The sequence below is a fragment of the Ahaetulla prasina genome, chromosome 18 (genome assembly GCF_028640845.1).
Source record: "Ahaetulla prasina isolate Xishuangbanna chromosome 18, ASM2864084v1, whole genome shotgun sequence".
In the NCBI taxonomy this organism is placed as follows: domain Eukaryota; kingdom Metazoa; phylum Chordata; class Lepidosauria; order Squamata; family Colubridae; genus Ahaetulla; species Ahaetulla prasina.
In genome coordinates, this window is record NC_080556.1 from 3,212,269 (window position 1) to 3,239,982 (window position 27,714).

Here is a 27,714-nt window from a genome sequence, read left to right on the forward strand (position 1 = left end):
TCTCTGAATTTGACGCGGTATTTGTGATGGCAAAAGTTTTGATTTTTTCTCCTTTTTTTTTTCCTCCAGGGTTTTTATTTGTGTGTGTGTGTGTGTGAGATGTGCTTGTATTGAAATGTCCTGAAAAGGTTTTTAAAAAAAATCAATCTATATATTGTATATATACACATGCCGGTAATTTATATTTTAGCTTAAATTTGAACTAGCCGATTACATGGGGAAAGGATCAAATAGAGATTTTAAAAAAGATGAAGGAATCTATGTGGGTTCTTCTAGACTTTACGGGCTCGCAAGATAAAGTGAAGCCAAACTGTTTGAAAAGGCAGCGTTGGGCCCATTTTTTTAGAAGAATCCTTATTCCTACACCAAAAATTGCCCTTAGCTTAATATTAAGACTAGAATCTTTGGGATGGACATGCATTGAAGCGAAGAGGAATGCGTCTTATAGTGAACCTATATGCCTTCGATTGTCCTTTCCTAAGAATATTCACATTAACCACTAGAATTTAGGCACTTCTTCCATATATAGCTCTTGCCAGCTGTAGTTCACAAACTAGCCACCGGAGGGCAATTTTTTCTAGTGCCAAGTCTGCGGTACCCGAATTTATCACTAGAGGGCAGATCGGTGTATTTCTTGGAAACAGCACTCCTAAAAATAGCCACCAGATGGCAGATTCCACTGTTTTCATTGAAGCCTACAGTTTCTACATGTGTGCGCATAATATAGAAGCTGCTGTACTAAAATTAGTCACCAAGGGACAGATCTGATCATTTATTTTTAACCTGTTGAGGCCACAATTTCTAATGTCATCATTAGAGGGACATATATATTATATATATATATATCTATGTGCGTATAAAAATATAAGCTGCAGTTCCAAAATCAAGCACCGGAGGGCAGACTTTCCTTTATTCTTGCCTGTGTGGATGCTGTTCTTAAAGTAACCATTAGATGGCAGAGTTTAAAAATGTGTTTGTGGATTTTATATACATTGGGATGGCAGACCATTCCCAAAGTTTGAATCTGCAGTTCTGAAATTCACCACTGGAGGACAGGTTTTTGAATGTGTGTAATATATAAACTGCATTATTAAAATTAGCCACTGGAGGGGAATCTTTTCTCATCTCTCACCTAATCTATCATCTCTTTAATTTATCATCTCATCTATTATCTATATCTATTATCTATCTCACTTAGCATCTATATCTATCTATCTATCTATCTATCTATCTATCTATCTATCTATCTATCTATCTATCTAATCTCTCACCTAGCATCTATCTATATTATCACCCTTCATCTAATCTAACTATCCATATCTGTCTCCATCCATCCAGCTCATATCACCTATATTATCTTATCTCTCACCTGGCATCCATCCGTCTACATAGCTCACCTAGCATCTATCTATCCCTATCCATCCGTCTGTCTATCCATCCATCCATCTCATATCACCTATCAATATTTGTCTATCTTATCATCTATATCTATCTATCTATCTATCTATCTATCTATCTATCTATCTATCTATCTATCTATCTATCTATCTATCTATCTATCTATCTATCTATATCTACCACTTAGCAACTATATCTATTTCTCAGCATCTTATCTATCATCTCTCTCACTTAGCATCTATCATCTATCCATCCATATGTGTCTCTGTCTTTCTGTCTAGCTACCTCCCTCCCTCTCTCTACCTCCTTAATGGCTAAGCCGTACTTCACCATATAGTTTTGAGGACCAGACCTTCCTGGTTCGCACCCGAGTCCCAGGGACTTTTAACCTGCAGGATGAGCCAAGGATGCTGGCGCCTTCCTAGTCCAATGCCAGTTGAAAAAGAACAAGAGAGCTACTCACTTCTCAGGGGAAAGTCGGCTTGTGAGGACTTTTCTCTGGCACCGCCCTTGCCAGGGTTTTGCGTGCGACGACAACAAATTAAAAAGGCAGAAGAGTCTTGCAAAACCCTAAAACGCCCCTTCCAGATCAACCTACTCACGTCTGTTAACAGCTTTCTCGCTGGACCGTCATGAACCGGGCTGTTCTACTACTACGGGCGTGGCAACAGGTGAACTTTCCACGGCCCAAAATACATCCCCTTCTCTGCCCCCCCCCCCAAAAATTGAAAGGGTCTTTGAAAAAAACAGTCATGTGCCGTAAGGGTGAAGACTTGGTGAGTTGCAGGTATTAAAAAAAATAAGACCATTTTGTCACAACATTCTTTTTATTTAGTCGTGTAACTCCTAGACGCCCCCACTGATCCTGTGCTCCGCTTGCAAAGTGTCATCTTTTTGCTGTCCTACCTTGCAGGGAGGGCTTTTTCCATCCGGGAGACGTTCGTTTCCACCCTGGGAGAATTGTATTCCTTGAGCTTAGAAAAAAATGAGACCTACTTCCTTTTCCAATATATGTGTGTGGGGGGTGGCAGCCACTTTTAAGGGGAGGGGGGGTCATGTCATCTTTCAATCTCCCCCCCCCCACAAGCCTCGCGAGACCCACCCAGGAATCTCCAAATTCTGGATAATCTATTCCCTTTAGGTCTCCTGCTGTTAGCAAAGGGCCTCTTTTAAGAGACGTGTATATAAATTTATGTTAATTTACTAAAAACTCGGGCAAAGAAAAAGTATTTCCCTTCACAAATTTAGCAAGTTTTTACATTTTTTTCCCCCCGACTCTTGTTGAGAAATTTCATCTAGAAAAGTCACCGTTCCCGTCTCGGGCACACTGCCTCTCCGTTTGTTTGTTTTCTGAGGCTCATGAGGACTAGAAACCTATCCTTGCGGATCACAAAGCTCGGTTTTGACTCTCGGTGGGCGCTCCCTCCTCTCAAGCCTTACGTACTGAGACCCTCTCTGCCTTCTCTTTACGTGGGACGGGGAGCCGTGCCAGCCCCCTCCAACCCCCCCACACCCGACAAAACCAGTCGGTCCACAACGCTACCGACGTCAGTGTTAGATAGTGTTAAAAGATGCCGAAACCGGGGTTAGCTGACAATCCGGTTGTCTTAACGAGAAAAAAAGGGCACTAGGATTTTTTTTTCTTTTTTTTGCCTTAGCAGCGTGAAACTATGCTAGTTGTTTTGCAGGGTTTTTTTGCCCAGATGTGGCCCCAAAAAACTCTGCTAAGTGTTATAAAAAAAATATTACGGGGTGGGGAGGAGGGAAAAAAAAAAACCAGAACGCATCAGAGGAAAGTGGGAGGTGTGGGGGAAGAAAGGAAAGAGACGGGAGGAGGAGAAAAAAAAAATATATAGTTCGTTGAAAATTTGGCCGTTCTTTTTCTTCTCACGCCTTGGATTTTTCTGCGTTTTCCTGCCTCTTGTTTTCTCGTGCCTGGAACCGCTGGCTCAGCTCCGTGGTGAAGACGGAACAGCAAGATCTCTGAGGTCGACAAAAGAGGGGGGGGGGGAGAGGAGTGTTGGGGGGGGGAGAAAGGAGGTTAAAATCTTTTTCCAATCCCCCCCCCCCCTTTAAAATAAACCATATAACGTTGGGCAGCCTCTGAGGAAGGAGACAGGATCGGGGGTCCTTTCTGTTGTGGAGCCGGCTACGGAGTTGGACAGTGATGAGGCTGAGGAAGAGCGTGGGCCAGTCCTGGAGGCTGGGGAAGGTCTGGATGAGGGCTCTGCGTCGGAGGCAGAGGTGGGGCCAGGGCCGTTTAGGATTCTGCAGGGGCTGGAGGTTCATTTGGCCGGGGGGGTGGATCCTTTTGGAAAAATCTCGTTTTCCAGGAATTCAGATTTTTGCAGAAAGGCACAGGAAACGGCAAGCGGCATTGGTCAAGGACCCTTGAGAAGGTCATGGACCCCTTTTGAAAACCAGCAAAGATGTGTCCTTCCGACACAACATCGGAGGACCCAATGAAGGGAGTGGGTGGGTGGGAAGAGATTAAAAATGACCCTTTATGAGAATATGTGAAAGATTCAGACAAGAGGAATTGGTGGTTTAAAGGCCAGATTGGCAGTGTTATTTAACAACTAAGGAATAGCGCTGGGAACGCTGATGGAAACTGTGCTTTAGTGCTGCCCATTTTCAGCTTACAACATTTACCACTTTGGTGCTGCCCATTTCCAGCTTACAACATTTACCGCTTTGGTGCTGCCCATTCACGTAACTGCCTCGCTTAGCAATAGAAATGTTGAGCTCAATTGCGGTCGTAAACTGAGGACTACCTGTGCGTTACTCAAGTGCTTGGATTCGGGCGTTCTCCATCATGTTTCACCACCACCACCACCATCCGTGTGTGCTAGCATGGTAGAAACGGAAGCCAGCTCACCTTCTCGCGTTCGGCTGTGCGACGGCTTCGCTTGGACAGCTCGATTACGGCCACCAGCATTCCGGAGATGAGACCCAGCGCCAGGAGGAGGAAAATCCCCCCCAGAGTTTGGGGCTTCAGAGGACTCCATTTGTCGTGGTCTTCGTGAGAACAGCTGCTCTCCCACCATTTGCTGCGGAGGTAGTCCAGGTCTCCGGATTCGCCGAGTTTCAGGATGGCCACAGAAAGTTTGGTGGTCCAGGGAGATCCTAAGCGGGAGAGAGAGGGAACAATTTAATGGACCCGGGGAATGGCGCAGAGGAAACACAGGCAGCTGGCAGTTCAAACCGCCCGTTGATTGCTCCAAATTTTCCCAAAGTTTCTGGCATGTCCCAGAACAAAGTGATGACACACACACAGACCTCAAGCAGCCTCTGGCTGCAAAATAGTCCAGCCCACGGCTGCAAAGCAAGAAATCCAGTAGGATAAATCGAGGAGTCCAGGAATCAAAGGAGCAAGGCCGTTAATCCAGAAAGAATGCAAGGAATCCAAGAAAGTTCTAACTCGGCTTTCAACACTCCATAAATTCAGCTTATGTTCCAGACAGATGCCCTTCCCCACAGCGTCTCCTTAAGTCTCAGTCCCCAAGTCTGCATTGCTGAGAGGGGCGGGGCGCTCTCCTCCCGAGTAGTCGGGTCAGCCTGCGCTGTTCTCGCCTTCTCTCCACTCTCCGTGTTCGGGGATCAGGAGTGGGTGGTCCTTGTTCATCGTCTTGAGCTTTGTCTCTCACGTTCACTGCTTAGTGTCCCTTGGTCATCCTTCTCTCCCTTCCTCCCTGCCTACAAGCCATCCCAATCCTGAAAGGCCCTGCTGCGCCCCATTTTCCTCCGAAGCCAATGAAGCCACCCCCCCTCAATCTCTGTCGGCTCCAATTCCAGCTCGTCTTCCCCCGCAGATTCAGGCTCCGACAGGGACACAACAGATGAATGGAATTCTGAATTACGGGTATTGAAGTCGATTGACCTCGATTGCTCAATCAGGGGGTGTCATTTAGGGGGTGATTCTCCCCCCTCCACCAACTCATTATCTTTACCTTTTGGGGTCGCGATGCCAAAACCTCGGGGCCCCAGAACCTCCGGGGACCGGATTAAGTTGCAATGCCGGGCCACGGCGAGATCTTGCGAAATGGATTCTCCGATGAAGGCGTAATTGGAATCCAGCACTCGCTGAATGGCTTCCTGGTAACTCTTAGTCAGGACGGATTCTTTCTTCATCATGGACTCGTAAACCAGCTGCTGGACTGGGCTTTTAGAATTCTGTGGGCACAAGCAGAAGGGCCGAAGCGTGGGACCGTTTTTGGGCGTGCAAAGGCAGCCGGCTTGGTGCAAATCCAGCGCCACGTTTGCTCGGCCTGCCGAATCTATTTTTGCAAATTGGGATTTGGAGCAGGCGCGTGGCTGGAGTCCAAGGTTTGGCTCTGGTTTGGATCCAATTTGGATCCCTTTGAATCAAGTCTTGACATGGAAACGCTGCCCAGATTTGCTCTTAATAGATCTATATTAATAGTATGGTTTTTCTGAAGGCTTGCCCTACAGGGCCAAAGCAGGAATGGAATGCAACAACTTAGGAGGAGGTGTGTGAATCCTGCCAACTGCCGGCAGTTCGATTCTCACCATCTGTTCGATTCTGTTACAGTCCCCTTTCTTGCCAAGAGATGAAAAATGTTTCATTGAGAGGTGACAGACTCCCTCTTTCAAACTCTCAGCGTCCCCCCCCCCACCGCTGGTTCATTTAACCTGGCTGTTGTGAACCTCTTAGGATCATAGGCCTGGAAGGGCCCTTGGAGGTCTTCTAGACCAACCCCCCTGCCTGAGGCAGGAGAACTTCCTGTCCTTTGTCATGAGCCCTGGTGACCCGGTGGTTAGAATTTGCAGGCCTGACTCTGCGCACAGCCAAATATTCGAATCTCACTGACTCAAGGTTGACTCAGCCTTCCGTCCTTCCGAGGTGGGTAAAATGAGGACCCAGATTGTTGAGAGCAACAGGCTGAATTTGTAAACCTCTTAGAGAGCTGCAAAAGTACTGTGAAGTGGTATATAAGTCTAAGGGCTAGTCCTATTCCTATCACCCATCCATCCATATCTATCTATCTATCTATCTATCTATCTATCTATCTATCTATCTATCTATCTATCTATCATCCATTTTTCTATCTGTCTGCCAATGTATCATCTTCTCTCTCTCATCCATCTATTTTTCTACTATCTATATCTATCTATCTATCTATCTATCTATCTATCTATCTATCTATCTATCTATCTATCTATCTATCTATCTATCTATCTATCTATATCATCTCTATCATTCATCCACCCATCCATTTTTCTATCTATCAATCTGTCTGTCTATCATCTCTCTCTATCTCTACCATCCATCCATCTATCCATTCATCTATTTTTCTTCTATCTATCTATCTATCTATCTATCTATCTATCTATCTATCTATCTATCTATCTATCTATCTATCTATCTATCTATCTATCATCCATCCATTTTTCTATCATCTATTTATATCTATCTATCATCTATCTCTCTCCCATCCATCCATCTATCTACCATCTCTCTCTGGTGATGCCCTGGTGGTGCCTTTTCCACCCCAAACCTACTGTGTTGTCACAGGGTGTGGATGAGTGAGTGGGGGGGGGTGTATCGTTTTTTATTTTTTTATTTTTTTTAAAAAAAAATTCTATACTGTGTTTCTATTGTTTGTAAGCCTCCTAGACTTGCTGAGAGCTAGTAGGCGGCTATATAAATTTTCTGAGTAAATAAACCCTGAGTGATTTAATCTCCCCCCCACGAGCACACACACAGCTCAACTCCCAGAATTCCCTGGGAGCCGTTGCGCTGGCTGGGGAATTCCGGGCTGCTCAGCGCAGGGGACAACTGCTTTGTGACAAATCCTGAGATGTGAAAAAAAACAACCCAAAACGAAACAGGGTTCTGTCACGTTCCCTCTTCTTTTAGGTGCTAAAGAGGATCCGTGTGAACCCCTCGGCCCAAAAGAGGAGATCCCACTTCTGGTCACATGTGGATCCAACTGGGCTCACCTTGAAATATTGGAGGGTGGAGGAACTTCCCATGGTCCCGAATTCCAGCTGCCTTTGTTTGACCAGGTCTTCGAAGCCCTGGATGGAGAGGTGGTCGGTGGCCGACTCCAAAACGAAGCTGAAGCCGGCGATGTAAGCCGCCAACACCACGATGCCAAACACCCACCAGATGGATGAAATGACCCGCACGGAAAGCGACCTGGGCTGAGGGATGGTGCCTGCGCGGGGACAAGGAAGAAAGGAAGTCGGTTCTCTGAAAAAATGCCAAGACGGCCGAGACGTTAGGAACGAACTTCAGGCTGCGAAGATAAAAATTCAAGGCCGGGTTGTTTCCTTGCAGACGTTTCGTGACCGAACTAGGTAACGTCATCAGTCACTAAATGAACTCTCGTTAAGCCAAGGACTCCTGTTTTGTGATTTTTCTTCCCCCCTCAAATTGCACCGAAAATACAGAAAATGCTCCAACTCTACCGATAAGAGAGAGAGAAAAAAGCATTCGCTGCCATTTGTATGAACTGTTGCAATTTGTTCAATGTGTCTTCTCCCATCCCATCAAACCCCAAGATCTCACTCAACTAGCAGGGCTTCAAATATTCCCACAGGACACGCACAGCTCCTGGTTGCTTCCCCCGCCCCTCCTGTGATCTCCTAGTGGTCTCCTTTCTCAAGTCCGAAGCAGATCCAAACTCTGGTTAGTGGGTTTTTTTTTGGGGGGGGGGGAGATCAGCCGAGGCTGCCTAGCAGCTGCCCTCGATTGGGCCACCAAGGAGCAAGAGTTCCGATGTTGCCGAGTCACAGCTTTCAATTTGGGAGCCTACCTTGCAGGGTGAGCGCTCCGGCACCGAACCAGAGACTGTTCAAGAAGGTGAAGTCGTTCTCTTGGCCGTTCCATTCCGAAGGGCTCATTCTATGAAGAAGCAAAGCAAAAGACCCTCTCGCGCTTTCTGTTATGAGGCTGGGGATATAGGTCTGGGGGTTCCCCAAGCTGAGCCCTTTGCACATGCTCAGGAAAACAGTTATAAACCGAGGCACAGAAAAACCAAGACATGGTGAACTCCTTGCCAGGTTTAAGAAAGCGATTTCCCTTTTTCTGCGGTTTATTTATTTTTTTATTCCACTTTATCCTATTGTATTTCTCTAGATATTAAATTATTGCTATTTTAATTCCAATTTCAAGTCCTATTTTATTCCAGTTTCATTTTAAATTGTTATTTTATCCAATTCCATTTTAAATGGTGTCTTTTTATACCATTTTATATTTAGTAATTATTTGTGTCTGGAGCTCTGCACTTTTGATGTGGCCCAAGGGCTAATCAATAAAGCAAACATGTTACATTCTACAAATCTCACAGCCCCAGGATCTCCTGGTGGTGTCCCATCCCAAGCGGTTCCAATTCCCGCCAAGCTTTCACCTTTTCTTTTCCCCAAGATCCACTACTATCTAACGGATGTCAGCTCGCTTATTACTAAGAGCTGTGTGGCCATGGAGAAGGCATTTGGGGAGGGGGGACCATTTATGGTGGGACAGGGGGGAAAGTTTTACCAAGCAAAAGCCAGCCTGCCAGTCCTCATTGAGAAAGGGGGGAGGGACAGGAAGGCTTCCAGAACCTTGTAGCAAAGACGCTGCTGAGTTTAGGAAGCATTTCCAGGAAGGGCACGGTGTAAAAATTATTTCTGCAAGCCAAGAGCAGCGCCTGAACTTATCGAACTAGTCTCTTCTTTCTGTTTCCGAGCGGTGGGTTGGACTAGATGATCTCTAAGGGTCCACACGTGATCCCCTTTTGCGACCTTCTGACCAGCAAAAGTCAGATTCACTTAACGACCGTGTGACTGATTTAGGAACCGCAGGGATTCGCTTAAGAAGCATGGTGAGAACCCACTTAACGGATTTCTTACTCGACAACGTACATTTTGGGCTCCGTCATGGTCATAAGCTGTACCTGTAGTCTATTGTCATCCTGTATCCTATTGTCCTTATTCTATTCTCATCCTGTACGCTATTGTTGTTATGACCGAGGCCCAAGCAATAAACTCAGTCCGTGGAAAAACAAACAAACTTTATTCGAACAGCTGAGAATTACTTCATTCTCAGCGTCGTTCAACTCAAAGTAAAACAAATGCCTCCCAACACAAATTCCTCAGTTATCTCACAAACCTTGGTCCAATTAGGCAAACTGCCAAAGGCCCTTCCTGGCAAACATCCAGAAGCCACAAAAACAAAGACGTGCACGAAGCAGAAGATGGAGCAGAAGACGCAGCTATCAACGTTGTTTTCCAGCAAAGCTCAAACGCCGTTGCTGGTCTTTTAAACCTTATGGGAGGGGCCAATCATCTCTTGGCCTTACTCCCAACTCGTCCTCTCTGCTTGAGCTGCTCTTGCCTTCTTGGCAGCTTTTCTCATGCGTGCATTAGGAACAGGCTCCTCCTGTTCCTCTGCCTCACTACTATCAGGCTCTGGAGTCTGCACCTCACTTCCCGATGGCCCCGGCCCCAACTCAGCCTCATCGCTGTCCGTTGCCAGCTCTGTAGGCTGCTGACGGACCACAACAATTGTCCTTATTCTATTGTCATCCTGTATTCTATTGTCATTCTCCCATGAATTTGATCGCATTTCTGGGTCCTGCCTGCCCTCCAAATTAGGCAAAGGAATCACCTGGCTCTTGGCCGGTCCTGGGAGGGGTGGGGAGGCTTTGAAGTCGCCTCTTTTTCAACCAAGAGGGAGGCAGGTGCAGGTTACTGACCTTCCAGCCAAGAAGAGACACAGACTGGAGAGCAGGTAAGCCAGGAGAATGCCCACCCAGGTCTCCTTGGTGAAAGGAGTCAGGAAGTGGAAGAGGGAGACCTCCTCCAGGGCTGCTTCCTTCTCAAGCAGGATGCCAATGCCGGTGTGCAGGAACGGCTGGGTGAAGTCCACCGCGTCTTCTCGGATCGACGTGATGGTCAAGGGAGCTACGGCCAGGTCAGCCTCCTGCGAGAAGAAGAAGAAGGGAGGGTGGGGTTGAGAGGGTGGGGGCATCCCGGGAGTTCGATCCTAGGTAGAGGCAGATATTTATCTCTCTCTCTCTGGGCACAATGAGAATATATCTGCTGGGAAAAAGAACTCCGCTCTGGCAACAGGAAAGGCATCTGGCCAGTAAACACTCGGCTCCATTCAGTTGCTCAGATTCCACCCGGCAAGGGATTACGGGGTCATTAAAAGAAAAAAAGATAGAAGGGAGAGGAAGGAAGAAGGGCTTGGCAGAAGAAGGGAAGGAGAGAAGTCTAGAAGCCGAAGGGTGTGTGTGTGTGAAATGTTTGTGAAGCCGAGAATTGCAAGGTAACATTCAGAAGTGACTCAGGGAGGACACCTCCCTGAATCACTGGAGTGAAAGGAGGGGAGGAAGATTTGCAAGACTTTGGGGGTTACAGGGAGTCCTCGACTTACAAAAGTTCGTTTAGTGACCATTCAAAGTTAGGATTACGACCGGTGCACCAGTCATGTGATTCACTCACAAGCTTGGCAACTGACTCATATTTATGATGGCCGCAGCGTCCCGGGGTCACGTGATCCCCTTCGGCGACCTTCCAACCAGCCAAGTCAATTGGCGGAAAGCCCGATTCGCTTAACGACCGGGTTATTTCCTAACTTAACAACTGGCAGCGAGTCACTTAACAACCACGGTTGTAAAAAATGGGTCAGAACTCCCCTTAACAAATGTCTCACTTGGCAACGCAAACCCCTTTGTATCGGGGTCCCGTTGTGACTTGGAACGGTCACTAAATGAACTCTTGTTCAGTCAAGGTCTCCCACAGCCCAGGAATCCTGGCTATCTATATATTAGCCCAGGATTCTGGCTATCTATATATTAGCCCAGGATTCTGGCTAATTATAATGGCGATACACCCATATGGTGTGTGTGTTGTGTGTTGTGGGTGTGGGTGTGTGAGAGAGAGAGACTCTCCCAGTTTGAAGAGCACCCCTTCCAGAAAAAAAACGTACCTTCCTCACGATTTCTCCGATCATGCCCGACCAGCTCCCGTTGGAACCGAGACTTCCGTACTTCCCATCCTTCACAATGCTAACTTTGTACTTGAAATGAAGCATTTCCGACAGCTTCTCCAACAGGTCGATGCAGTAGCCTTCTAACTCGGGACCCTTGACCATCACGTAAGGGTCTTCCTAGGGGGGGGGGGTCAAAGCAAGGGAAACATTTCTTCCTCACCAGCCTGTCAGGGTTCCAAGGAATACACACCCAGCGCAAACAGAATTCCGAGGCAGGTAGATTCCTCCAAGAACAATTTGATTGGATACATCCAGTGGTGGTATTGAGCCAGTTCGGACCTGGTTGGGGAGAACCGATAGCGGCGACCTACGGTGGCCCACCCGCTACCCCGTTCTATTTAGCCACATTTTCTAAGCCGCGCGCACGAGCAAAGCACATGCAGCACGTTTTTGATGCACGGCGAACCGGCGGTAAAATTATACTGGCACAGGCTGGTGAAAACCGACTCTGAAGGTTCTCATGGTTTTCACCGGATTAAAAAGTGAACGTTTCCCCCTTTCCCCAAACAATCCATCACATGGTCCAGTCAAGGGGCTGTCCGATTGCCTGGAAACGTCGCTCCTCCTCTCTTCAGCCACCTGTGGGAATGACCTTGGTTCTCAAGGGAAACTATTTTGCTTTGGCTACAAAATCCCGACTATCTCTATTCCGCCACCTCACTCCCCTATCCCTCATCACCAGTGTGGCAACGCTGAAGCCTCCAAGCTGGCCTCAGTCAGGCCAGCTTCAGAGTTGACACAGCCCCTTCCATCGCCTGGGTGCGAAAAGTGACACCCCATCCCTGCCTCCCCACCTTCGAGGATTTTATGAACGTTCCTGAGCTTCCTTTCTACGTCATGTTTGGGGCACCGTCGGCACCACCAAGAGTTGCGTCTCCCCTAAAAGACTGGGTACCCCAATAATCAGAAGACCATCTCCTTAAGTTTCAACCAGACAACGGCTTAAGTAGAGGACCCCTTATTTTAATTCAGGTAGTCCTCGACTTACAATAAGTTCAGTTAGTGACTATTGGAAGTTACGATGCCACTGAAAAAAAGTGAATCAGGAATGTTTTTCGCACAGAGGGCCCCGGCAGCACCCCCGCGGTCGCGTGAGTTACATTCGGACACTGGACAATGGACTCATATTTACGACGGTTGCCCCTTGTGTCCCCTTTTGCGGCCTTCTGACCAGCGAAGTCGAGAAGGAAGCCAGATGCGCCAAACAACAAGTGTGACCAACTTAACAGCCGGCGGCGAGAGAGGTCATAAAAAAGAACGAAATTCATTTAAGAAATGTTTCGCTTAGCGATGGAAATTGGGAGCTGGTTGTAAGTCGAGGCCTGCGTGTATATGAATATCGTAAGGCCAATGCCCTGCTTACCAGAATAGTTGTCACGTAGATCATTGGTGCATCTTTGCCCCCTGCCCCGAGAGAGACGCCGTCCTGCGAATGAAAACGTTTCAGAGAATTAGCCGTGTATTAAAAAAGCAAAAAAAAGGAAAGACAATCGCACACAGTGCAGTATGACAAGAGTTGTGCTGGCATTAGCAATAAAATTGTCCCTTATATGTTGGGTGACCTAGAAACGGGTCTATTTTCGGGACGTGTTTTCCCTACGGAACTCTTGCGCGAAGGGCAGAGGTTTCCAGGGAATTTATTTCCAGCTGCGCGCTTACGGCTCTGGAAAGCACCTGGACTCACCTCTGACCTCGAGTATGGAGCGTTACCGCTCCAGAAAATGTCCTCTCGCCCCTCGATTGACCCGACCCCAAGATTACAAGGCCCCTTTCTCGCAATCCAGCTCCTGAGAAATTTATTGGACTGAGAAATAAAAAGTTAACAGGATAACGGAGTAACGGAACAACGGAGTTGAAAACCGGGGTGGGATTGAAAAATTTTAGCAACCGGTTCTCCGCCTGGTTGCTGGGTAGGTGTGGCCACGGGGGCGTGGTCTATCCGGCCTCCTGCACCATGGGGAGGGGGGGCGTTTTCACTCTCCCCAGGCTCTGGAGGCTTTCCTCAAGCCTCCGGGAGGCCGGAAACGGGCGCATTTTCAGACTTCTGGGAGGCTCGTTTTTCACCCTCCCGGAGCCTCCGCGTGGGCCCTGAACTTACCTCGCATCCAAAACGGGCCAGGTGGAGACAGAGAGGGGCGGGCGGGGCCAGCCAGTCCTTGCAACTATCGGTTCGGCGAACCAGATGTAAAATTAGCATCCGGTTCACCCGAACCGGTCTAAACCGGCTGAATCCCACCCCTGGTTGGAAGGGACCTTGGAGGTCTTCTAGTCCAACCCCCTGCTCAGACAGGAGGCGCTTTCATACAGAATGACAGAGCTGGAAGGGACCTCGAAGCTCTTCTAGTCCAACCCGCTGTTCAAGCAGGAAACCCTATATAATTTCAGACAAATCGTTCAATCGATCAATTGCTTAATAACCACAGATTAGCCCATATCTGGCTTAAAACGCCGCAAAGTCCTAGTAATACCGCGTTTCTCTGAAAATAAGTCCCTGTCTTGTGTTTTTTCGAACCCCGAAATAAGCACTCGGCCTTATTTTCGGGGAGGTCTTATTATTTTGGGGCGTGTGGAACAAAACGGGGCTCCTCTTGCCGTCTTACCTGATTTCCAGCTCTGTCTCCCGAACCCTAACCAGAGAAAATCGCGGGGACCGGCTGCGCGTGCGTTTAAATATTTTCAGGGAGGGCTTATTTTCGGGGGAAGACGGTAGTTAGTCCTGTCAATTCAATATTTTGAGATTTCTCATTTTTCTTGTTTCTAGAAACCGGCTGGGAAAAGCGGAAATGTTTACACGTATCCATCTTATTTATTTCTTCAATTTCTACAGCCGCCCAACTTAGCCTCTATGCGTGACGTCTCACGAGGGTTTGATAAAACCGTTTGTTCTTACTTCTCCCCGAGTAATTTGTGTTTTCAGGGGTGCGTGTGTGTGTGTGTTTGTGTGTGTATACCGATTGTGGAAGCAGATATGTCTTTTCTTTCCCACACTCTCATTCATCAGAAAATACAGGCCGTGTCAGTACGTTGAGGAAAATGGGATACTGACCTTGTGGCTAAAATCCCCTTCAGTGGCATCTGAAAAAATATGGGAAAGAAGGAAATAATTTTGCTATAAATGGCTGCAGTTTTATCCTTTTTTAACCGCTTTCAAACTATAAAACAGACATGTTTTTCTTCCATAAATTGGCTTGGAGACAGATGAATGGCCCTGTACCCTTGTCTCATCCAGGAGCAAATAATGTCAGACAGACAAAGAATTTCCTCCTCAACAAAAATTGATTTAAAAAAACAACACTACATTATAGTAGGGGGTCTTGACTTACAGCCACAATAAAGCACGAAATTTCCGTCACTAAGCAAGATGTTTTAAAAAGAAATCCCCCCCCTTTTACGACCGTGTGGCCACCATAACCATTGCAGTGATTCGCTCAACGACGAGGGAGAGAAAGGTCGTAAAAATGGGACAACATTCACTTAACGGCTGCCTTGCTTAGCGACACAAAGTTGGGGCTCCGTTCTGGCCGTAAGTGGAGGAATACCTGCACGTTAGGTAGCGTTGAACACAACTGGAAAGCAAAATGATATATCTCTAGGAACTTTTGAGGTGTTGGGGCTTGTCAGCCACAGGCCCCTCCGGCAGCTGAATCAGATGAGGAGGAGGCGTGGGAATCAAGGTCAGCAACCTGAGAGCTCTGAGGGGGAAGAGGGAATAGAGCTGGCAGAGAGAGAGGGGGTGGGGGTGGAGCCAGGTCCGTCCGTCAGCCCTCAAGATGGAGACTCAACAGCCCCCAGGTCTGGAGGTGGCTGATGAGGAGGAGGAGGAGGAGGAACAGCTGGGTCCAGTGCCTGAAGGCAGAGGAGAGGAGAGCAGTGGAAATATATGGGCCGGTCCTTGGGCCGGAAGAGCCATCGCTGCTCTGCAAAGCCCCACCCTAACTCCGGGGATAAAAGGTAGGGGGAGGAGGTGAATAGATGTGGCAGACAAACTATTCATCTTCTGGCCGGCCAGACTTGTTGAGGTTAGAGAGAAACCTTTTGCTAGGACTGCTGGCGTTCTTAATAAAGGAATCTTTGATTCAGAGGGTTTGTCGCGTTTGGGAAGCTGGGTCAGAACATGAGGTCAGCTTTTGAAGGAGACTCCGAGAAAAGAGAAACGCTGACGGTTGAGGGTGACCATGCAGGAAGCTCTCAAAACAAAGAGGTTATTGCTTCAATGAACGGTCCTTCACCGTAGACGTCACTTTGTCCTTCACTGATCTGTCCTTCACCCTAGATGTTGGTTTGTCCTTCAACTGTGGGATCCTACTGGTGTCAGGGTTCCAAGGAACACCCCCAACAAAATAAGGCTCTGAGGCTTGAGATTCCTCAAAGTTCCAATTTATTAGAAATGTCACGTTGACACAGCCGGGAATAAATTGGAACTTTGAGGAACTTCAAGCCTCAGAGCCTTATTTCATTGGGGATGTTCCTTGGAACCCTGATATTAACCCGAAACTCCGTTCAGCCGGTAGATCTGTTTGACAAAACATCTTGGCTAATCTCTTAGCCGAGGGAAGTCCAGAACAAGGAATAAAATGGGCCTGTTTGGAGAACAGGACTATCGCGGTCCATATTACCGTATTTCCACCACTTCCCGGGAGCTCTACGTTAAAGTCTATAGCTATTTCTTCCCACGGGTGGCTGGGCTCAGCTACCTGTTGAAGCAAACCGGGAAGCTTCCCCGGTCCTGTCTTATTGTGAAAACTGGTTTAACAACCGGTGATTGCCTGCTTTGGGAGCTACAGGTTCAGCCGAACCGGTGGAATTCCACCCCTGACTGAACTGTCCTACCACCCTAGACGTTGGGGGACATCACCAAACCCAAAGGGCCTCGTGTTTTGCAGGTTCTGCTTGGCTGGGACTCTTGACAATCAATGTCCTTCTTTAATCCAGGAACATCAAAGGTTGTGGAGAGCGGAAATCCAAGAAGGACGTTCCAGAGCTTCAGCTAGTAGAAATTCTTTTCTCTCTGGCTTTTTTCAACTCTGTTTATATATATATATAGGAGGGAGGGAGGGAAGAAACGTTCATCCATTTTGCCTCGGCTGCCTCGAGCCGGACTCTTGAATTATCTGGCTATAAAGGTTTTTTTTTTTCTTTTTTTCTTTTTCCAGCCCGGTTGCAGCTCTCCATGGGAGCTGGAGAGCGGCCCAAAGACGCCCCTTGTCTTCTTTTTCAACAGCCGCTGTTTGAGCCAGCGGGACTTCCCTTGGCCTCCTTTTGGAACGCCCTGCGCTGGGCTGGTGGAAAGAAACAAGGGGGCCCATTGAAGATTTTGGCACCGTCAACAGCCAGCCTGGGACAGGAATTGTAAAAGATGCCTCTGAGGGCCATTGGGAGAAAAAACAAAACAAAAAAAAACCAGGAGCAAAAAATAAATAAAAGACCAGCTCTTGAAAAAGGGCCGTAAATAATCAGCAACGGTAACGGGCCCGGGAGTTCTCGGCGGGAGCAATTGTTCGGCACCCAAATCTGACATTTATTTCGAGCTCTTAAGGAGCGCTGGGAAGAAATGGGGCCCAAAAGGCCGGAAAAAAAATAAAAGCACTGGGAAAAAAAAAATAATACTGATTTTTGCAACCTGTAGCTATACGGGTATTCCTCGACTTACGATCGCAATGGAACCCAACGGTTCGTTGCTGAGCAAAGACAGTTGCTGAGTGAGTTTTGCCTCATTGTACGCCCTTTCTTGCCACGTTCGTTAAGGGAGTCATCCCAGTTGCTAAGTTAGTCACACGGTCGTTAAGTGAACCTGGCTCCCCCCCCCCCCGACTTTCATAAGTCATAAATGTGAATTTATGAACCGGAACTTTTCAGGTTCTTGTCGAAGCTGCCCTGAGAGGTGGAGAAGAAAGGCCTCTGGAAATGAAGGGGAAGTTAATCTAAAGGCGAGCCTTAGCTGACATCAAACCTGAATTTGGGTTTATGCGTGTTTTAGTCGCATTCAAGCTGCTGCAGAAAGCAGATTTTTATTTTTTATTTTTGCTCGAACCAACACAAAACGCTCGACAAGAAAAAAAATATTCTCGGCCAGCGAATTGAAACCTCCCCAGTAACTCAATTTTAAGTTTAAATAATTAAAATAAAGCTAAGTCAAAGCTCAGCCATTAGTGAGACCAAAGTCCCTTCGTTCAAATATTTTGAAACTGTATTATTTCTTTTGCAGATTTCCACACACACACACACCCCAAAAAAATCTGAGCTCCTCCAAAAAGAAATGCATCTTCTAAGTTTTTGCAGAGATCGGAAAAGATTTGAAGCGTTTTATCTCTCGCCGAGCCCCGGGAGAGCTCAGATTTTTGGGGGGTTACGAATAGACCGATGAGGTTTTGACACCTGTTAGAAATGGATCTGAAAGGAGACAAATCTTCATCAGTCAGTTCGATTTAATTAATTGAACCAAGAGGAAGAACCCTCCTTATCCAAAAATTAAACGAATGAAACAAACGGCCCTTTCCGTGTTACTATTTGACTTGCCGTTAAGGCTACGTCTTTTTCACAAAGTCGACGTATTTTTTAAAAAGAAATTAACGGGTAACGCTTCGTTATCTGTTAATGGGGGTGTTTGCTTCTTTATTTAATAATAATAACAGTGACAGAGTTGGAAGGGACCTTGGGAGGTCATCTACTCCAACCCCCTGCTCACGCACAGGAGACCTGGACTAGGTATTCGAACCGCCGAACTGCCGACCTTTCGGATCGACAAGCCCAGCGTCTTAGCTGCTTGAGCTACCTAGTCAGGCCATCTAAGATGTTTTAAGGTTTATTTAAGATGAATTAACAAGGAGAAAATGTTCCATCTTTTCTACATTAACCGTGGGCCACATCGGCCCTCAAAACATAACACGCAGGTCGTTGCCTAAAATTCCTTTTTAAATATTGAGAATAATTCGATGAAGCGGGGGGATGTGGACTCTTAGCGTTGTGCGAAGAGGATAAAATTCAGGGTTTTGTTTTTTTTTAAATCTTTCTTTCTCACCTGTCCATTTAGGTTGTCCAAGCAAAAGGAACGTAGCGTAAAAGATGAAGCCGAAAGCTTTGCCCATCGCGGCGCGGGATTTTCTAGCGGAAAATGGCTCTCTGTGGAGAGAAAATAAAATCATCAAAATAAATCGCACGATTAATGAAGAGGATACTTCTTTGCTCGATGTAATTTGAGTAGGGGGCCGGCGAATGCAGACGTTACATAGAAAGTATGGATTAAAGGCGGGTGGGGTGGGGTGTCGTTCGAATTCCGACCTCTCCCTGAAGCGCTACATTTCTGCACGAAGGGGGGATTTTAAGCAAATGTTCGGAATAAATTTGGCAGGGAGGAAAAAATCTAGTCTTCAAGCGATGAGGGTAGCCTAGCTTGACTGCATGCAATGATTTAAAAACAAATAATTATGTAGAGGGTGGAATTGCAGAGGGAGAATTGATTGAATACAAGGATGAAGGCAACGATAGATGTTTCGGTGAACTGGAGCTTTGGGAGGAAGCGAAATCTCACGTTTAAGAGGGGAAGAGATTTTTTAAATTTCCGCGGAAATCTGCACATCCAAACTGTTGACGTGACAAGAAGGAAGGGCAGAGAATAACTACTTGCAAGAACTGGGATCTAAATAGAAGAGGCCCAGCCAGCCTATTACATTTTGGAGACCGATTTATTTGCCTGAGTCGAGGCCAACACCTGTGTATACAAAGCAGGAAATTGTAGTCAAAACTTTTGAAAATAAAAAAAAAACTTCCTTCCAGCTGAATAGTTTTGTAAAAACTCCAAAATCATCGTTATCCAGCGGGATGTGAAGCAGAAAAGACTTTAAACTGCATTTAAGGTTATTTTTGAAAAAAATAATAATAATAAGCGAATAACACTTGTTGCAGCATTCTTCACTCCTAAAATAGCAGCTGATCCGAATGCATCTGAAAAAGAAGCAAGTAATTTTCCTTTCCTTTCCTTTTTCCCCTTCCTTTCCTTCTCCCTTTCCTTCCTTCCCTTCACTTCTCCTTCCTTTCCTTCACTTCTTTCTCCTTCCTTCCCCTCCCTCTCCCTTTCCTTTCTTCCCTTCCCTTCTTACTTCCCTTCCCTTCCTTCTCCCTTCCCTTTCCTTCACTTCACTCTCCTTCCTTTTCTTCACTTCTTTCTCCTTCTTTCCCTTCCCTTCCTTTCTTCCCTTCCCTTCTCTTCTCCTTCCTTTCCTTCTTTCTCCTTCCTTCCCTTCCCTTCCTTCTCCCTTTCTTCCCTTTCACTTTTCTTCTTTTCCTTCGCTTCCTTTCCTTTCCTTCTTTCTCCTCCTTTTCCCTTCCCTTCCTTCCCTTCTTACTTCCTTTCCTTTCCTTTCCTTTCCTTTCCTTTCCTTTCCTTTCCTTTCCTTTCCTTTCTTCTTTCTCCTTCCTTTCCTTCTCCCTTTCCTTTCTTGGGTTTTTTTTTTTTTTTAAACTAACTAAACACCCAAAGCAAAGACAGAAACAAGCAAACGATTGGCTCTCCTTTTTCGTTTGCTTTTGGAATTCCTTTAATTTAAAAAGAAAAGAAAGATAAAGATATATCAGGAAACGGGATGGTTTCAGCAAAAACCTCGCCGTTTATAACTCCTCTTTTGCCCTGTCCCTGGAAATTTTTTCTAGTGACCTTGATGCAAACTTTTTTTGGGGGGGCTCGGAGCCCAAAATGGAAAGAAATTCCAGCCCGCTGAAGTCTTATTCTATCGCGCTTCCCTATCCCTTCCCAGGCTGGGTTTTTTTTTTTTTGGGTGGGTATGGGAAGCTGACCTTGGAAAGTGCATTGCAAAAATGGTGGAAGGGTGGAAGGAGAGAAGGTTTTAGAGGAGAGAGAGAGAGAGAGAGACAGACAGACAGAAGGTCTCGCTTACCGTTGGTGGCACCTTCAGCCGAGAGAGAGAAGAGCTCCTGAGGCCGCAGAAGGCAGCCGGCGCTGATGAGCTGCTTAGGAGAAAAATGACTGCATCAAACAGCCACACGGTCTAATTCGGGAGAGGAGGAGTTGGGGGGGGAGGTGGGGTGTGGGGGGAGGCCGGAAAAATTTCAAGAGGGGAAGTATTGTTCCCCCACCCCTCCAGTTCTCGGCTGGAAGGAGGTAGCGGTGCGTTCTCCTCTGCCGAAGCGGGTCAAAATGTTGGGGCGCCCTTTCCATGTGCAGATAACGGGAATAACGAGAGATGGAAGGGGGCCCCAGAGGTCTTCTAGTCTGACCCCGCCCCCTTGCTCAAGGCAGGAGACCCTGTGCGATGCCAGATAAATGGATATTCAAGCTTTTCTGGAAAATCTCCAGCGATGGAGCGCCCGCCCTCTCTGAAGGCAAGGCGTTCCATTGATTCATTGACAGAATAATGAAAAGGGCCTTGGAGGTCTTGTAGTCTAACCCGCTTGCTCAAGCAGGAGACCCTAGACCATTTCATTCGTTCGTTCGTTCGTTCATTCATTCATTCAATCAATCAATCAATCAGAATAGAGCTGGAAGGGACCTTGGAGGTCTTCTAGTCTAACCCCTTGCTCACACAGGAGACCCCCTACACCAGTGGTTCTCAACCTTTATAGTGCTGCGACCCCTTTAATACAATTCCCCACAATGTGGCGACCCAACCGTAAAATTATTTTTTTTTAAATTTATCGCGCCTGAAGCCGTATTGGCTAGCGATCCGAACTGCTAGCGATTGCCTTGAGGATGGAGGCATTAAAGCGGAGACTCCTCCCCTATTAAGTTTATCGCGCCTGAAGCCAGATTAGGCTAGCGATTGGGAGTGATTGCAGCTGGCTTGAGAGGGAGACATCAGAGCAAAGATTTCTCTCTTTTTTAATTCATCGCGCCTGAAGCCGAATTCGGCTAGCGATTTGAAGAGCCTGCAGCTGGCTTGTGGAGTCAACTATTGGAGCACGATTCTTCGACTCGCAAGTATACTTCCCATATTTCCGATGGTCTTAGCCGACCCCTGGCAAATCGTCATTCGACCCCCACCGGGGTCCCGACCCACAGGTTGAGAACCGCTGCCCTACACCATTTAAGGTCATAGAGACCTTCCCGATCGACAGTAGAATTCGGTAAAGGCAGCCAAAATCAGAAAAGTTGTAACTTTTGACCGGCCGTTGAATAATTCAGCATTTCTCAAGAAGCTTTAAGATCTATCATTAATCTTCGCCGGTTTTGAGCCTACGGTCCCTTGTGTTTTATATCGTGTTTTTAAAAACTCCATCGCCCACCCGGCCCCGGTTCCAAATGCAAATATTTCGGATCCATGGTGGGCTGTTGCTGAGAAGAATGCACAAAAAAATAAAATAAAATTCAGAATTACCGATACGGATGTGCGAATGATGAGACACGTCACCAGGCCACTTTTGAGTCTCTGCGGCTAAAACGGAAAAGGTTCGAAAATGCGTAAACTCAGGGTGGGGCAGGGGCCGAATTTAAAAACACGCAGAAGAGGTGAATTTCAAGGGGGAAAAGGGAATAATCGAGAATCGAGGCTTTCTTTCGGTCTTTATGTATGGGACAAAACAACACCACCACCAACACACACACACTCTTTGGGGAGAAGAGGGGAAAAAAAAACCTTTCAGGATGATGTTAAATGGTGAGCTGGTGCCTGGGGAATATTAATGAGAGATGTTTTATGGTAGGGACAATGTTGGACGAATCATCATACATTTTTGCAGTTGGCAAGATCCTTCCAAGACTTCAGGGTACATTGGAGGTTTTATGGCTAAAGTGGCTGTGATTTTCGAGTTCAGGAACAGAGGTTTTTTTTGGTTGTTGGTTTTTTGTTTTTTTTGGGGGGTGGGTGGGAAGCAAGAAAGCAAAAAAGGGAAGAATCCCAAAGAAACCAATCGACAAGGTGAGTCGGATCCCAGGGGGCAAAACTTCCCATTTTGATTTGAAACCCATTTGGATTCGAAGTGATCAAGCTACGGTGGGTGGCCAAAATTGTGGAAACCTTTTGGGAAAAGTTGTATTTTTGAGGTTTGATGGCTAATAACACCACTTTTTTGTGGGGGAGAGTTTCAAGATAAATCCTATTCCACTGCTGGAATGGCCTGGGAATAGCCCAGACCTTCACAGAAATTGAAAAAAATTATGGATTTTCTGACTAAAGAAACTTGTTAGTCAGAAGCGACCCAGCAATCAAACCCAGTTAATAGAAGACATCCTTCAAGCTTGGTTTAACATTATAACAGCTGCAGAACTGGAAGTCCAGAAATGGGCCCATTTCCAGCCTCCAGAGGCTCAAGGAAAGGCTCCGGAGCCTAAGGAGAGTGAAAACGCCTCCCCTCTGCCATGGTACAGGAGGCTGAGTAGACCAAGTCTACCATGGCCACGCCCACCCAGCAACTGGGCAGAGAACCGGTTGCTAAAATTTTTGAACCCCATCCCTGCCCTGATGGTCCCCGTCAGGGAACCTCTGGTGGTCTTCATGACTTGAGGTCCTACCAAGAGTACTCTTGTCATTCTCTTCCCACCTGCCCTTCCCTCGTTGCAACAACTCAAGTTGACGTAGATTAATACGTTTGTACTTACCAGCGCCCACTGATTGAACTAGGAGGTTACAAGAGGCAGCAGGAAACAAGACGTAGATGGGAATGCACACTTTGTGGGTCTGGATCGAGGGGAGGAGATAAGTCAAGAAGTCTTGGATCAACCGTCAGCTTTCTCCAAAGTGGAGTTGTCTTCCAGGCCATGATCTCGTCTCTGGTGGTGCTCCTAGATAACGCTTGGAAAACCCAAACCGGAACTTCTTCTTCTTCTTCTTCCTTTAGTCTCCTGACCTGAACTCAAGTTGGATGGAAGGTAACCAGAGAATATACTCAACCTCAAAACAACTCAGGTCTACCCTGTTATTCTGAAAATAAGACTGGATCTTATATTAATTTTTGCTCCAAAAGATGCATTGGGGCTTATTTTCTGGTTAGGTCTTATTTTGAGGGGGAAATACGGTACTAAATGTACCATTTGGCTGACAATCTTAATAGGGGCTTATCTTTGGGGGTAGGTCTTATATTATGAGCATCTTGAAAAATCATGCTAGGGCTTATTTTCCAGTTGGGTCTTATTTTCGGAGAAAAAGGGTAAGTACCCCTTATATATGTCGCTTAGACATGAAGTTCTACAGAAGCCATCAGTCCATACAGGCCAACGTCACCACCAGCTGTTCTCTTAAACTAAGATGCTTTCTTAGAAACCCGGGTTTCTTCTGAAGGCAAACCCCAGATACGTAGCCTGTGAGTACTCTTATAAAGTAATTCTGACTACAGCACCTAATAAAAGGGCCATGGTCTCCCATCTCTAACTTAGAAGAAAGACAAGTAGTATGAATATTACAACAATAAACTTCTGATATTTGCTAGGAGCTGCGGACAAAGCACCCGAAGGCAAGTAGGTTAAATAATCTTTATTTCTGGAGTTGCGTCAAGTGGTTTTACAAATAGATTTTAAATTATTTGCAGTTTAGAAAGAGGAAACCAACCAACAACCAACCAAACGACAACGACAACGACAAAATCCATCTCTCAACCTATTTCGTATTCTCCGACCACACGTTAACAAGAGCTAAAAAATAAAATTCAGTTTATACGATCTCTTAATATAATCTCTGACTTTTTAAATCTTATTTTGGGGGGGGTGGAAATGGGATTAATTATAATACATTAATTAGGCAAGGAGGAAGTCAAGCAAACAGGTTTAAGGAGGAGTTTAATCTCCGGTTTAACTCCGAGCAGAGTTAATCGGTTTCTAATTTTCTTTTAAAGCATCGATTTTATTTAAAAAAATATATCGCGCGGAAGTGCAAAATAGACAAGCAATAAACATCCAGAAAGGTATTTCCGGGGAGAAAAAAAACAAAAACATCTTTGGTGATTATGAACTAAGAACAAAGAATCTCTGTTCTATCACTTTGTTATATTTGCTGCTTCAACCTTTAGTCAAACTTCAAACAGGATTTTCGAAAGAGACGTCAGACTCGCAAATATCGTAGCAACAACGATATTTTATCTTAGGAAAAATGGAGTACAAAAATGCATCGGTTTCGAGAAATGCACACAGGAACGCATGCAAATTTTTGTGCAAACTTGTTTAAAAAAAAGAAAGAAGAAGTAATAATAATAATAACAACCTGAAAATGATGGGGAAAGAAACTCAGGGCGAGAAGAAGGAAGTTCTAAAATAGAAAAAATTGTCCTTTTATTCCGTAGCCGCTTTTCACTGTTCCTGGTTCTTCTGGAGTTCCACTGACTACCTAACTTGGTTTCTCCTAAAAAAAAAAACGAAACGGAAGTGACAGGGCAGATGGTAGAAGGGAAGGAGGGGAGAGAGGGAGAATCATCGGGCTAGAAGGGGGCCTTGGGAGGTCTTCTAGTCCAACTCTTTGCTCGAGGCCTAGTTGAATGAAAAGAAGGACTAGGGGGTGACATGATAAGCAGTCTTCCAATATTTGAGGGGCTGCCCCAGAGAAGAGGGAGTCGAGCTATTCTCCAAAGCACCTGAAGGTAGGACAAGAAGCAACGGGTGGAAACTAACCAAGGAGAGAAGCAACTTAGAACTAAGGAGGAACTTCCTAGCGGTGAGGGCAATTAACCAGTGGAACAGCTTGCCACCAGAAGTTGTGGGTGCTCAAACCCTGGAGGTTTTTAAGAAGAGGCTGGATAACCATTTGTCTGGAATGATGTAGGGTCCCCTGCCTGAGCAGGGGGTTGGACTAGAAGACCTCCAAGGTCCCTTCCAACTCTGTTATTCTATTCTATTCTATTCTATTCTATTTAATTCTATTCTATTCTATTCTATTCTATTCTATTCTATTCTATATCACAGAATAGATAATAGAACAAAATGCAGAACAGAACAGCACAGAATAGGAATACAGAAAGAATAGAATAGAATAGAATAGAATAGAATAGAATAGAATAGAATAGAATAGAATAGAATAGGAGGAAGGAAGGAAGGAAGGAAGGAAGGAAGGAAGGAAGGAAGGAAGGAAGGAAGGAAGGAAGGGAGGGTAGACATGCCAAATCTGGTTTTGCAGACTCACATATCGGTAATCCTCCACCTGTGACCATTTGCTTAGCCAGCGTTCAAAGCCACAACAGGATTGAAAAACCAAAACCGAAACCCTTAACTTACTACCGGACCGTTGCAACGCATGACCCAAATCCTGGGGTCTTGGCAACTGACCTGTATATATATGACCGTGGCCACAAGTGATCGCCATAGGTAGCCTTCCCAACGATCTTCCAACAAGGAAACTCAATGGTGGTTGGGGGGGCGGGGGAGGGGGCAGGCTGGATTTGCTTTAACGGCTGTGCGGTTTGTTTAACGACCCACCTCGTTTAAGCAAGGGTCGTTCCGGTTCCCGTTGCGGGTTGTTAAAAGTGGAGGTCAAACATTGTATTTAGAATAGAATGAACAAGAATCGGAAGGGACCTTGGAGGTCTTCTAGTCCAACCCTCCCCTGCTTAGGCAGGAAACCCTACACCGGCTTTCAGACAAAGGGTTGTGTAATTTCTTCTTAAAAGCTTCCAGCTGTTGGAAGGATTTGCAACTGGACAGCAACGAGATCTATCCGTTTGCTGATTGAGGCGAGGGGTGGGGTGGGGGGGGTCAGCCGGGGTTATTCAAAAGCCCTTTGCTCATTTTGGTTTTAAATCGAGGAATTAGGGAGCGAAAGCAACTTCCAGACCGGAGGAGAAGAAATAGGATCTGGGAATGAGCACGCACTCTCTCTCTCTCTTTTTTTTGCTTTAAAAAGAAAAAGATGTATTTCTGCCGTGACTTGATAGGCGAAGGAGAAAGAAGGGACGGAGGTTTTGCCCGCCGGGGCTTTGGCTGGGTTTAGGTGGGGTTTAATGCCAGTTTGAGGTACCAGGAGGTTGTGGGGGTGGGGCAGGTGGTCGAATTTACATCCGTTAATGAGGAAAATCACCGAAAGCCCGAGCTTTGGAAGCCCCCCCCCCCCATGGGGGAAAGAAAGCCTTCCGTCTGCGCACCCAGATCAAGGGGTTTTTGTCTTTTAAAGCCCAGGGTTCAAACCCAGCTGGAGAGGGAAGGTTACAAAAGGAAAGGAAAGGTGGTTAAAAGTCTCTTTCTTTCTTTCTTTCTTTCTTTCTTTCTTTCTTTCTCTCGCGATCTCTCCTTCCTTCCTCCTATCATCCTAGAGAAACCAAGTTGGCAACAGTCTTTCTTTCTTTCCTTCTTTTTTTTCTTTTTTTCCTTCCTTCCTCCTAACGCCTAGAGAAAACAAGTTAGTGAATCTTTTTCCTTCCTTCCTTCCTTCCTTCCTTCCTTCCTTCCTTCCTTCCTTCCTTCCTTCCTTCCTTCCTCCTAACAGCTAGAGAAAACAAGTTGGCCTTTCTTTCTTTCTTTCTTTCTTTCTTTCTTTCTTTCTTTCTTTCTTTCCTTCCTTCCTTCCTTCCAACTCCTAGAGAAAATAAGTTGGTCACACATTCTTTCTTTCTTTCTTTTTCTTTTCTCTTCCTTCCTTCCTCCTAACACCTAAAGAAAACAAGTTGGTGAGTCTTTTTCTTTCTTTCTTTCTTTCTTTCTTTCTTTCTTTCTTTCTTTCTTTCTTTCTTTCTTTCTTCCTTCCTTTTTCTTTTTTTCTCTTTTCTTTTCCTTCCTTCTTCCCAACAACTAGAGAAAACAAATTGGCGACAACCTTCCTTCCTTCCTTCCTTCCTTCCTTCCTTCCTTCCTTCCTTCCTCTTTTTGCTTCCGTCTTTCCCCCTAACACCTAAAGAAACCAAGTTGGCGACAGTCTTTCTTTCCTTCCTTCCTTCCTTCTTTTCTTTTTCCTTCCTTCCTCCTAACGCCTAGAAAACAAGTTAGTGAATCTTTTTCTTTCCTTCCTTCTTCCTAACAGCTAGAGAAAACAAGTTGGCCTTTCTTTCTTTCTTTCTTTCCTTCCTTCCTTCCAACACCTAGAGAAAATAAGTTGGTCTTTCTTTCTTTCTTTCTTTCTTTCTTTCTTTCTTTCTTTCTTTCTTTCTTTCCTTCCTTCCTTCCTTCCTTCCTTCCTTCCTTCCAACTCCTAGAGAAAATAAGTTGGTCACACATTCTTTCTTTCTTTCTTTCTTTCTCTTCCTTCCTTCCTCCTAACACCTAAAGAAAACAAATTGGTGAGTCTTTCTTTCTTTCTTTCTTTCTTTCTTCTTCCTTCTTTCTTTCTTTCTTTCTTCTTCCTTCCTTCCTTCCTTCCTTCCTTCCTTCCTTCTTTCTTTTTTTTTCTTTTCTTTTCCTTCCTTCTTCCCAACAACTAGAGAAAACAAATTGGCGACAACCTTCCTTCCTT

At 45.9% G+C, this 27,714-nt stretch overlaps 1 protein-coding gene across 5 annotated transcripts; it reads right to left on the reverse strand.

The window, feature by feature from the left end:
- Positions 1-2,184: 2,184 nt before the first annotated feature.
- Positions 2,185-27,218, reverse strand: LOC131186996 (probable glutamate receptor). 5 transcript variants are annotated; one of them, XM_058161049.1, is made up of 13 exons: positions 22,953-27,218; positions 21,733-21,789; positions 20,296-20,368; positions 18,423-18,523; positions 14,451-14,479; positions 12,768-12,830; positions 11,342-11,521; positions 10,104-10,330; positions 8,181-8,269; positions 7,363-7,580; positions 5,349-5,571; positions 4,277-4,524; positions 2,186-3,381 (listed from the first exon to the last, which is right to left on the reverse strand). In XM_058161049.1, exons 4-13 carry the CDS (start codon positions 18,487-18,489, stop codon positions 3,286-3,288), a joined length of 1,440 nt encoding a protein of 479 aa, XP_058017032.1. In that variant the 5' UTR covers positions 18,490-18,523; positions 20,296-20,368; positions 21,733-21,789; positions 22,953-27,218; the 3' UTR covers positions 2,186-3,285. The 5 variants fall into 5 exon arrangements, with proteins under 5 accessions (XP_058017035.1, XP_058017031.1, XP_058017032.1 ...); XM_058161050.1 differs by lacking the exon at positions 21,733-21,789 and having other exon boundaries at positions 20,296-20,365; XM_058161051.1 differs by lacking the exon at positions 21,733-21,789.
- Positions 27,219-27,714: the final 496 nt, after the last annotated feature.